Source organism: Zootoca vivipara, chromosome 1 (assembly GCF_965207765.1).
Source record: "Zootoca vivipara chromosome 1, rZooViv2.hap1.1, whole genome shotgun sequence".
Taxonomy (NCBI): Eukaryota; Metazoa; Chordata; class Lepidosauria; order Squamata; family Lacertidae; genus Zootoca; species Zootoca vivipara.
Window position 1 is genome coordinate 128,406,528 of NC_142582.1, and position 12,588 is coordinate 128,419,115.

General features: G+C 44.2%; 1 protein-coding gene across 22 annotated transcripts in view; it reads left to right on the top strand.

Annotated features, from left to right (window-relative positions):
- The window catches only part of KTN1 (kinectin 1), a 98,215-nt gene that overhangs the window by 22,575 nt on the left and 63,052 nt on the right, over nucleotides 1-12,588 (top strand). For all 22 annotated transcript variants that reach the window (XM_035103800.3, XM_060271034.2, XM_060271031.2 and 19 more), the window contains exons 2-4: nucleotides 5,652-6,209; nucleotides 8,382-8,519; nucleotides 12,109-12,285. In XM_035103800.3, the coding sequence (XP_034959691.2) occupies nucleotides 5,687-6,209; nucleotides 8,382-8,519; nucleotides 12,109-12,285 (838 nt within the window). In that variant the 5' untranslated portion in view covers nucleotides 5,652-5,686. The remainder of the gene's footprint in view (nucleotides 1-5,651; nucleotides 6,210-8,381; nucleotides 8,520-12,108; nucleotides 12,286-12,588) is intronic.

A 12,588-nucleotide genomic window follows, 5' to 3' on the forward strand; every position in this document is an offset into this window, starting at 1 on the left:
AGAGTCCAACATCTTCGGGAGAGAGCGCACCACTCTGGCTACCATTGGTGGAGATGATGACTAGGCTCCCTATGTTCCACTTCTTAGAGTAGCTTAATCATTCACTCTGGGTAGAGCCCTCTCCCCAAATAATATAAGAGAATACTGTTGTTGTTGTTGTTGTTGTTGTTGTTGTTGTTGTTGTTGCCGCCTCCTCCTTCGAGTTATCTGCCAGTGCATTTTATGCCATTGATAGTCATATATTTTGTTCATTTTTTACACCTCTAATATTCTTAAGAGGATCTCTTCTCCAGTCCTCAGAGAGTAGCTGGAAGTGGAGAGGCAGAAAAAGGTCCTCCTTTCCTTCCACTCTGCAGTTTTAATCTGAAATCTTACTGTGCCCAGAGCTCAGAAACTGCTCACGCTAAAGAAATTCCTTGTTGCAAAATGCACCTAGGAACAATGGGAGTTTCGAACACTGTTGTGGACTTCTACTAGAGCTTCTCAATTTCACTGGAAATCTGCTATTTGTGTTCTTGCCCTTCCTTAAACTACCAAGTTCTGCAGGTTATACTGCAGAGCCTAGACTGCAAGTCAGAACCAGAGCACCGAGGTCAGTATAACAGCTTGATGACATCTGAGGGCAGCTCACCAGATGGTACAGATTCCCTGGTATGGTTGGAATGGGAGGCATTTACCTAGAGGGCTGAGATTATTGTGTTCAGCAAATGGCTTCATTGGATCAGTTTAATTGAGAGAACAAGAAGATCTGAGTGAGTCTCTTGTCGTCCTATTCTATGTTTAAAAGCAAACCAAAGGAAGAACCCTTAAAAACTGTATTCCATTAAAGCTTCTCTCTGAGATGTTAAGGACTAAACAGATACTAGCAGAAATTCAGCAGGCTCTTTCTGCCAAAAGTAAAATTACCTGAGTTTCTTTGGGGAATTTGCAGCGAGGGCTGGTTTTTTTGTGTCTCTCTTCTAATCATGGAACAATTTCAGCTTCAAAAAATCTTAAAATTGACGATCTAGTGCTTTTGGTAAGCATTGGATCTGACCATGGCAGAGAGGCTTGCATTTGGCCCCAAATTTAATCTGTGCTGTAAGGGGGAGGGATTACAGAGGAACCCCCCCCCCCCATCAGAAGCAGCCCGTCTCCAAGCAGCCATGAGAGCGAGGGGTCTGAAGAGGTGAGTCAGGAAGCGGAGAAGGAGTGCCAGGGCTCTGGCAGGACTAGAGAGCCCCTGCTCCATAGGCAGGAAGAGAGAGAGGCGGAAAGAGTGGACAGGAGTAGGGCAGACAGAAGACCAGTACCTCCGACGCCGGAACTGCGAAAGAGAAGGAAAGGAAGGCGCTTCTCCGTTCCGAGGCTTTTATGCTGGTCGAAAACGTGAAAGAGTTTAGTGCAGGAATCTGACTCGAGTGGGTAGACATGAAATGAGCAATCCGTTACACTGTAAATAATGTGCACCAATAAAAACGTCTGAAAGACGAGCATGTGGACGGTCGTTACTCAAGAGTAGTCACAACAAACCCTGACATGTGCCTAATGCAAGCTGAGCTTCCCTGGGAACATGTCACTGTATGTTGCCTCCCCTTTGTCAATTTCCTTAAGCTTGAGATGATTGTGGGCAAAGCGGGGCGTTGTCTGTGCAGACACATTTTTGTACTTTAAAGCTGTACTTTCCAGGTTCTGGAGCCTCTGGTATCATGGAACATAACACTGTGGAAGTGGGGACCCACACAGAGAGCAGAAAGGATTCAACTTAGTGCCATTCTTTATTTTCATCTTCTGTTTTTAAACGCTTCACCGCTTATATAAATAAATAACAAACTGTCATTATAGTAGTGACAACAATACTCATCCTACCTTGCACCCTCAATTACTTGCGAAAGCCTGGATGAAAATATGTCTTTTCTAGATGCCCGTAATGAGCATCCATTAATTTCCCCCATTGTTGCCATAGTATAAAACTTGTCTAAATGTAAACAACTGTTTCAGCCCTCCCGGGTTGTAATCATCGAATTGTAGAGTTGGAAGGGACACCGAGGGCCATCTAGTCCAACCCCCTGCAATGCAGGAATCTCAACTAAAGCATCCCTGAGAGATGGCCACCCAACCGCTGCTTAAAAACCTCCAATGAAGGAGCTCTTGCTTCTCCTTGTAATGCAGGCCTCCAGACCCCGTAGCTGCAGGGTTGGGAAAGAAGCTCTGTTAGGGCCCGACCAAAGGACCAGTAATCTCTGTTCATTTAGCTTTCACATCAGGGGTTGGGAGCAGTTTTCACAAACCAAATATGTGAAGTGGATCAGCAGTGGGTATTGTTCTGCAAGAGCAGCTGATTTCCCATATCTGTTGGGCGAGGCAGGGGAGCCAATTGTCTTCAGCTTTGTAGAGAAAGTGGTAAGTAATGGTAATAAAAAAATATTAAAATTAATTCTCAGTGATTTGGGCCTATTGTCAAGCCTAACCAGTAGGCACTGTGGCTCCGCCTTCCAGGGGGGCCTTAAAAGCACATTGACTGCAGATCCAGAGATGGTTTTTCGCTTCCCTTCTCTCTCCTTTCCTCCCCCCACTCTAAAACCCTGAGCTGGGGCTTGTTTTGTACCGGGCATCCAATGTGCTTGAAGCATCTCATCCGTCCTGTGCCCAGAGAGCCAGCTGTAGCCTCTCTCTCCAGATTCAGTTGTTGTGCCCTCCAAATCTCAGCGCAACTATGGGGGTGAAGCTTGCTGCCTACATTTGCCCTAAGCTGCAGCAGAAGGCTGAGCCTCCTCAGAGTAGTGCCTTCTTCCATAGGCCATGGTGAGTAGAATTGTTGGGCCTCTGCTCATTATGTGACTTCAGCAGCTCTTTTATGTATAGGTCCCAGGTCTTGGAGTTGTAAACCCTTGCGGCGCTTTGCAGAGCAAGGCCTGCTGAATTGCAGATGAGTCTTTGCTGCTCAATGGCAGATCATGGGCCTGTCTGATGAAGTTGCATTGCATAGGCTCAATAACCCCCTTGTGCTCTCTTACCAAACAAGGCGTTCTGCCCATATTGCCTGCTTGCTTTTTTGTAAATTAAAAAAGTTCGGCCTGTTCTGGAAAAACCTCAGTAGAAATGGTGGCGATGTGAGCCCATGTATTGCAAGGGTGAGCAGTTTTAAACCTGAGTGAGCGAGGCTAGCAAAGTAAGATTCCTGATAACTTTTATTACAAAATATGTATTTTAAGAAGAACACTTCCCTTGTGAGTGGCTAAGCAAATAACTGAAATTGTGCCTAGGCCTCCCTCCCCCCTCTGCTTCCTGGTGAAAAACCAGAATTTCAACAGATGGGGCAATATATGTTGGCATGCAATTTGGGGGGGGGACACGCCCTAAATTGCATGTAGCTAGGAGTGGCTGGCAGAGAGTAGCTCTTGCATGACTTGCCACCATAATGGAGACAAAACTGCTGCTGGGCCCAATGGACTGGTGGTTGGACTGCTAATAACCATGTCTGTTCGGGCAGCTTTTAAAACCTAAGAAGAGGTTTGCTGGATCTTCAGAGAATATATTCAGCCAGCCTACTATCCTTTCCCAGCAGTGACCAGCTGGCTCATCCAGCAGACCTCACAAACTGAGCATGAAGGCAATAGTTTTTGTCCCCAACACTAAATAATGGGGGGTGGGGGTGGGGTATTTCCTTTCACACCAAGGTTCCATTTAGCGATTCTGGCTGTTAGATTCATCAACTGTTTTTTCCAGTGAATTTGTCTGATCCTTTTTTGAAAAGTTAGCGAAGACGCTAGTTGCCACAGCAGCCACACCTTGAAGTGAATTCCATTACACTTCATTAGAAGTGCTTCATTACCCGTCAGTTTTGCCCTGAACATCATCTCATTACTGAGTTTTAGTATTATGGGAGAGAGGAGTGTTTACTCTTCCCCAATATTATATAATTATATAAACTTCTATTGTGTACTTTCTCAGTTGTATACCCCTCTAAAAATAATAATAATTAAGAGTGGCTGCTCTAATTACAGTTTGCTGCCCTTACCCTAAAGCCAAACGTTGATTGCAGGAAGTACAGACAACAAGGAAACATCCTTTTTTTTTTAATTGTACCTTTGAATTCAAAGCAGCAAGCAAATAAATAGTTGTCATGGGTTATTTATACATTATTTTATTGGAGAAAGGATCCACAAAGAGAGTGCACAACATTCAAATCCTCCGATTTGAAGTCTTAAAACAGAGCATTAAAATTGAGAACAAATAGGGAGGAATTTAAAGCTGCCTCCCAAAGCATGCCAGAACATTAAAAGTTTTAACAACTCGCATAAATGAGAGAGCCAACCTCTGGGGTGTTGCAACCAAGAGGGCCCTGCCCCTTCATTCCTGTGAAAGGCACATCTGCCAGTGCAGAGCCAGGCCTCAGATGAACACAGTAAAAATGGGATGCATTCACATGGAAGAAAGCAGCCCTTCGAATATTCTGGGCTGTGTGATACGTAGGGTTGTGAATGTGTTGGTTGTAAATACATAGAAGGACTGTAGACTATCTTTAGGGTTGGGCAGATGCCTCTGGAGGTGTTATGGATTGTAGACAAAGAAAAAGAAGGGAATGAATGTAAAAGGTTTAGTTCTGCTAAACACTTTGAAGCAGAATCAAACTCTCTGATGATTAGTGACATGCAAATTCTGCAGACCCCCCACATTTCTTGAAAGCATGAGATGACTGCGCTTCCGGAAGTCTTGTCCGGTTATAGATTCCCAGAGAGGTGTTTGCTTTGTGTGTGTGTTCAGGGACACACCTGATCTCTAAACATTGGAGAGTGTGGTTGAGCTGCCATGAAAGCTTATGGGTTTAAAGCTGCCCCCATAACTTTGCTGTGGTCTCTGATACTTTTCCGCACTTTGCATTTCTGACTTGTTGAGTAGTGCTGCTCTTTAATCTTTCTGGAGCTGTGCCCTGGGAGGTAGCTGGTCTTGGCACCAGATGGCCCTGAACTGTGCGAACTTGAATGGGGGACAAGGAAGCCTGTGCATTCTGAACTTGGGTGTGTGTCAGAGCAGCGTCACAGCCTGCGGGGCCTCTACTTTTGCCCCACAGGAGGAAAAAGGAGGGCAGCGCCCATTCCAAACCAACTTTGCCAACAATGGACTGTAAATTTCACGATAAGACTCTCATTGCCAGTTTGTTTGAAAATAGCATTCAGGTGTGTGTGTGTATATGAGAGAGAGAGAGAGAGAGAGAGAGAGAGAGAGAGAGAGAGAGAGAGAGAGAGAGAGAGTGTTCCTAAGGTTAAAGAAACATAATTACAAACAAATTCATCCAGGGGTTTTTGTGCCAAGTTATTGGACGTAGAGGAAGAACCAAAAGGGATTTGCTTCCCTCCCTTGCATTTTGTGGGCATCGATTTTTGGAGGGGATTTTAAAAAATGAAAATGGTGTACAACATCATAGAAGTGCTCCTAGGAAATAACCTGCAAAAATTCAGAAGGATGCCCAGCATTTTCCAACCAAGCACCACTAGCAAAGAGCAGCTTCTAGTCAGAAACCTTGTCCACCACTGATAGTTCTCATGTCGTGGCTCCTTTTAATGTTTTAAGGAATCCTTTCTGTACTGTATTGCTTCTTTTAAAATGGACTTTAAAAAAGGTTTTCTTAAGTAGTTTGCTTATTAACACCTTTCTCTATTTCCTTGCAGATTTATTCTTATAGGCAGTAGTGAACAAAAGCACAATGGAATTCTACGAGTCGACCTATTTCATTGTCCTCGTCCCCTCTGTCGTGATTGCTGTCATCTTCCTCTTCTTCTGGCTTTTTATGAAGGAAACTCTGTACGATGAAGTCCTCGCCAAACAAAAGAGGGACCAAAAGTTTCCACCTGCTAAGGCTGATAAAAAGAAGGCAGAGAAGAAGAAGAGCAAGAAGAAGGAGGCTCAGAATGGGAACCTCCACGAGTCTGACTCGGAGGCCGCCTCTCGAGACTTCAAGCTATCTGATGCTTTGGGGGCAGAAGAGGAGCATCTCTCTCCTGCCCCTTTGGGTGTGACAGAGGCCCCCAGTGGCCTCCGAGAGAGGAAGAAGAAGGAGAAGAAACGCAAAGGTAGCCCAGAGGAGCAGGCGCCCAAAGACCCGGACAGCACCAAGTCTGGAGGGAAGAAAGTGGAGTCAGTACCTGTGACGAAACAGCCCACCCCACCGTCCGATGGAGCTGGATCAAAGAAGAAGGCGGCACAAAAGAAGCAGAAGAATGGAATAGGTATCTTTATGCTAGAATTTGGGACTGGGGGGGGGGGGAGTTGGTTTAGCCCACTTAGGTTCCTAAGCTGTTGGGATGGATTAAAATACAAAATGGCACAATATATCTTTACTGCTTTTTCTCACCTCCACAAGCATTGCCCTAAGCAAAGCTTTGCTCCCAGTTTAAAAGACAAAGGGTGCTTCCAGACTGCCAGTGTTTTACAGATAGGCCTTGATTGATGATAAAATCAGGCTGTGCAAGCAGAGTGGGTTTGGCGCTCTTGCACAGCAAACCCACACCCCAAAAAATTAGACACTTTTGCCGTAAGGAAAACTAATCTGGAAATGCTCTGGAAAGTGTGCGATAACACTAATTGCGTGACGTGGTGTCATATAGTCTCCCTGCAGACTTTGGGCTCCATAAACAGGTCTGAAAGCAGCTTAAGTGTCCTGTTGCAGAATGCTTCCAAAAGAGGTTTGGGGTTATTTTGAGTCCCTGTGGAATTGCTAGCTAACTCCTGCTGCCTCCATAGAATTGGACTCATTTATTTCTGCTCCCCACCCAATAAATCCCACACTTTTTGGTGCTGTATTGTAGTAAGCCACCAATAGCAAAAATGGAAATATAAAAGGAGTGGAGAATAGTTTCAGCACGAGGCACTTTCTTCACCCTGCATTTGATCGCTGCTGTTAAGATATAGTAAAAGACTTTCCAGTATGCTTGAAGGCTAGCTGGTGTCGCAGGTTCAGCATAAAAGTTCTCGCCAAAGCATGCAGTCTTTCCTCATTTCCAGATTACTTCTGCACCAGCATCCTGTGTTGCAATTGCTTAATGCTCTTGCATTATCCCAGATTGTTATCGCTCTACCAGTCCCCTTCCACCCTCTTCTCTCTTCTCTTTATTTTTACAATAAAATTGTGCTGCTTCTTTATGTACACATTTGATGGTTGCTACTGAGGTGCTGCTGCAAGATGCTCTATATGCTGCAGTTTTTAGGTTTTCTTTATTTATTTTTCAATAATGCTGCAGTGATTCAATAGCAGCTCTGTGGTCTGAGCGCAATACAAGTGAGGTGATGTTTTGCAAAACTTAGTTTCAAAATCAGATGCGGAATAAGGATGCGGACCTTGCTGCTTAACAACCCCATGACTTCCATGAGGAAGTGGCTCTTTAGTATTTCAGTAGCGTTGCTATGTAAAACTTCATATTGGCATGTAAGTTTGCCTGCTACCTCTTATATCGGGAGGCTGAACCCCTGATAGTTTTGCACCTCCTGGTGTTCTTATAGCAGAGTTTTGCCTCGTATCTGTGGAGTGCAGCTCCAAAAACAGGCATGTTCGGTTGGCCCAAGCAAGCTTTTGGGCTGTTCAGAACTTGTCCCCAGACCCAGATGTTCAGAGTAAAAACAAAACAAAAACAGTTGTGGTATTTCTAATCCACCGTTCATTCTTGGTTGCAGTTCTGTGTTGACTCTTCTGCTTGCCTATATTTAAAGCCTTCCACACAGGTGCTTCTGATAAATAACAGCTATAACTACTTCTGTTTCTTTAAATATTAGCAACATGTTTGTCATTATGATAGGAGAGGGTATATACGGAGACAGAGCTTGTATATTGTAAGGATCATGGTATTATTATTGATGTTTGTGTGTAAGTGTGTCTCACTTTGGCACAGTGACACAGCATCCTTGGTGGGGGGGCATGGGTGTATATATGTATATATAATCTATATGGATGGCACCTAACACAGGACGGTCTCTAGATTATTTACAACTGAATTTTAAAACATGCAAAATTGTTTGTAGGCTTCCTGTTGATTGCAGTCACCCATTTTTGGGTGCTGGGCAAATTTGCCTCTGCATTGTTCCCAAGTGCAGCGTGTACCTTCTGGCTTCCCTACAGGGGTGAATTCAATTTCATAATTCAGTAAAGGTGAAAACTTGGAAACCAATGGAGCTCAGGGTTTATACCATTCCCCTGCATCTTGAGATCCCAACCATTAACAATTGAGGCTGTTCTTCCTTGCATAGCCTCAGCCTGTGTTCCGTTTCTTGGTATTCCATTTCTTGGTCATGTTAGAGTGTGACAGAATGTTGAGGTCTGTCCTGACAGTGTCTAAATACATACATATATACATGTACACATACCATGTTAGATCACTCTAAAGCCTGATGTGTCTTGTCTTTTATAGATGACCAGGATGCCAAGACTGATTCAGTTCTATCCCCGACTAAAAAGCAGGACCCTCTCCTATTGCATCATGAGATAAAACAAGAAAGTGTATCAGGCAAGAAGAAAGTTTCTGCAAAGAAACAAAAGACAGATAATGGTAATATACAGATTTCTCGTTCTCATTCTTCTTTTCAGATCCTTTCATCGTCAGTGGGGATGGAGTAACTGCCATGAGTTTAATTTTCAGGATTTGTCCTCTGCATTCTGAGACACTACTCAAAAATGTTTGGGAAAATAAAGTTTCTATTGGATCTATCTAAATCTAATGACGTTTTGACCTATACATACAGGATCTTGTTAACTTTTGTTGATAGACTTACGTATGCTATTGCTGTTCTCGTTTCATTTCTCTCTCTCCTTTCCCTGTGTGTGCTCATTTTTGATGTGACATTACAAACAGTTCATTCCTGCATTGATTGTGTGTGCATGCACATGCGTGTAAGCACGTTTACAGAATGACACTTTTAAAATTGTATGCATGTAGTGTGATTGTTTTATTTATTTAAGTTTCTATTCTTCCTTTCCTCCAAGGACCTCAAGGCAGCGTATATAATCCTCTATCCGCTGCTTCCAATTTTATACTCTTATTACCCCTGTAGTGTAAGTTAGACTGATAGAAGGTGACAGGTCCCAGTGAGCTTCACAACTAGTGTTAGAAACTCAGATATATAAGCTGGATGCCAAATAGCTGCTTGAACCAGGGTTACAGGTGCCAAAACGGAATCTCTAGTTAGCATTTGGGAGCCAGAAGGCTCAAAAGTCGTATTTTTCGAGAGAACCTTTTGGTTCCTGAAATTCATTCTGGTTGTGCAGATAAAATATCACAGATAGAATTCTACAGGGTGTGTTGTGAGTGTGTGAAAACAGGCAGGATCCGAGGATCCCCAGGCATGCACCTCCAGAGGTTGGAGGCATCAGGCGCCACCCTGGGGCAGGGCATCTTCACTGGGTCGCAAGTGGCCAGTAGCCAGGTGCAAAATGTGCCTGGCAAATTTTGAATGCTGCTCACAAATGAGTGGGGTTTAGAACCCTGGACTCTCTCTACTCAACCCACAATGCCACACTGACCCAGTCAATCATTTCATGCAACCTGATGAAGCAGGCGCTGCTTCCCTATGAAGCTTTATACACAACAAACTTCTTAGCAAGCAGAACAATTTCATCTGCTCTATATTGGCTCTTAGTGCTTTAAAGCTCAGGACAGGTCGTTTTTTTTGTTTTGTTTTTTGCTGTTACTGTTTTCCCTTTCAGGAATGTGCCTAGGTCACTTTTCTAACAAAAATGAACATCAGGCTCTGGTCCATCAGTATTTATCTGTCTCTGAAATCTCTATTCTGTCTTCCGGTAAACTGCTCAAGGCGGTAGGGTTTGACTCATGGGTCAAGCAATGGTATGTCAAGAATCCAGGCAGTAACTCTATGTCTGATTTAATAGCAAGCACTGCACAAACTTTGCTTCTTGTCCTCTTGGTCAAGGTGAGCGGGCTGGAGGTGCTCAAATGATTCTCTTGAAGGGGCTGAAACAAGTCTATGTGGAACAGCTACTCTGTGAGGTTACTTGTTCTCATGGGTGCAGAGGAGCCTAGTTCAGATGTTATTGGCCAAACCATGATTTGTGACTGCCTCGTGGTTCCCCCCCCCTTCTCTCACATAGAGTTCCTTCTCCCTTTCCTTCCCGGCCCTGACCATGGTTTGCTGTGACATCCAAATTGGGCAAACCATAGCTGCCTGCCACTAACAAGGAACTTCAAACCATGGGCTCTATAAGTCCATTTCGTGGTTTCAAATGGTTGTTTCTGTGAAAGCATTTCTGATCTGCTTTCCGGGTTGTTGTTGTTTTAAAAAAATGCCTAATAATAATAATAATAATAATATTTATACCCCGCCCATCTGGCTGGGTTTCTCCAGCCACTCTGGGCGGCTTCCAACCGAATATTAAAACAGTACAGCATTTGAAACAGTAAGAAGTTTCAAAACAAAACATGCAAGAACAACTAAGCGCAGTCAAACTCTGATCAGATTGAAAGTCTGTTTTCCAGTGGCATCAGAATTAACCTCATGGTGCAGGGCAGCTAAGTCTCCTGGGCAGGGAGTTTCACAGCCTGGGTGCTGCACATGTTCCACTCAACAGCATCCTGGAAGATGGCAGGATATGCACAAGGGTTTTCCCAGTTAATCTTGGTGGAGTGACAGATTCATATGGGGAGAGATTTTTTTGGGGGGGTGAATGTGCTGGTTCCAAATCAATTAGACTTTAACTGTAATGGCCAGCACTTTGCATTGAGAGTGGTCAGCAGTCCACCAGCCTGCAAATTGCTAATGACTGTCAACCTCATGGCTTGGCTACATCCAAAAACACGCCAGGGAGAACGCAGGCATCAGCTGTGACATGCACTGAGCAGGAGTTTGAACCCTGCATTAGGGACACCCCGCCCCCCGAAAAACTCTAGCTCTCAGGATAAGGAACTGATATGGTTCAATTAATGCTTTCAAATCATTTTTTTAAAAAAATTAAAAATAGTGTCATGGGGGGCATCTTCCACTTCCCTAAAGCTTGTAACCTATACACTTGAAACTACCGGTATACTACATCATGTGATTAGAAAAAACTCAGAAAGTTTCATCAAATGGTTGAGGAGTGGGTGAGAAAGAGACATCTGTGCTGAATGGCAAGCCTAGACATGAAAGAGTTATGCAATGGGGAAGGAAAAATCTGATGACTAGTTCTCTTGGTGCCTAGGTGTGGATGCGGATGGCGGTTCCTGTGTCAAGGTCTGTTGGTGCAGTCAGAAGAACTGTGCTGTGTCGCTGTAGGTTGTCCAAGTCCAAGGAATGGGGTTGGTGGAAGGAGTGTTCAGGCATGCTCCTTTCCCACCCCTGCAGCCCAAAGGGGCCAGAGAGGAAGTACAGCTCATGTTGGCCACATGAGCAATAATTGTTGCTTGGATTATTAGACTTGCTTATGTAGGTGAAAGATGCAAGGTTAATATTTAAGGTGGTTGCAGCACCATCTGCTGGAACTGTGGTTTTAGGCAAGGGTTTAGCAACTCTGATGGCCTAAGCTTTTTGTGTTTGTGTGCATGTCAGGTGTATGCAACAATGCAGTCACTGGTACATGCGCAGCTTCACATGCCTTGGTGTACTGAACCAAGGTGTAGAGAGTTGTGGGACTTGCAGTGCAAGGAGCCAAGCTTGCAGCTCCACAGTCTCCATTGATGGTGCCACATCTGACAACCATGTTAGCCATACTCTACAATTAAAGCTCTACAATTGAGGCTTTTCAATTGTTCTCTTCCATGCATATTTGTGTGTATGTGCACTTTTGGGTGCACTTAGGTCTGTTCCCCCTATGAACTCCAGCGGTGTTGCATAATCAATTGTGAGCTGTGATCTTTAGTAGTGTTGCATAATGACTTCTGATGACAAAGTGACAGCCACAAAGTTCTTACCCCATTCTTAATTAAAGTTAAAATAAACTGGAATAATTTAGGGTTTTCTTACTCTGATACAATGTGTGTTGGGGCTGGTCGGTATCTTGTTTTCAACATCGCAATATATGGCAAAGTCTGAAATAAGGATGGAGCTTTGTAGAGGCATTGGCTGGCTTCATACCAGGTCAAACATTATGAAACTGATAAATTTCTGAATAATTAAAGCACCTTTTGCCTGTGTTCCCTAAAACTCCAGCCATGACATTGGTAGACGAGCCTTTGATTCATGCAACGACTTATATCCCTTTGATGGATAATGCTGACCAGAACTTGGCAGGGGAAAAGAGAGAAGCGGCTGACTTGGTGAAACAAGATGGGATTGAAGCGCTGCAGAAAAGCAACTCCAAGAAGCTGAAGAATGAAACCGACAAAGGTACTGCGGTAGAGGACATGGCAGGGCCAAGGGAGGCCTGTGGGGTTGTGCTGCAGAGCGTGGAAATGCGGTCAGTGTGGCGAGAGCTGAGGTTTCCTTTCCATCATGTTTCTCTCCTTCATGGTTGAGGAGAGATGTGGGCAGATGTGCAATTTCCTGTAAATGGGCAGGAAGTAGAGGGAATCTTTCGGAGTTTTAGTCTTGCGATATAATTGGCTCCGCTCAGTCACCTTCTTCCCTTTCCCCACCAGATGTGCCTCTCTAAATGACGTTTGAATCTCGTTAGCTGTAAAGTTGCAAACC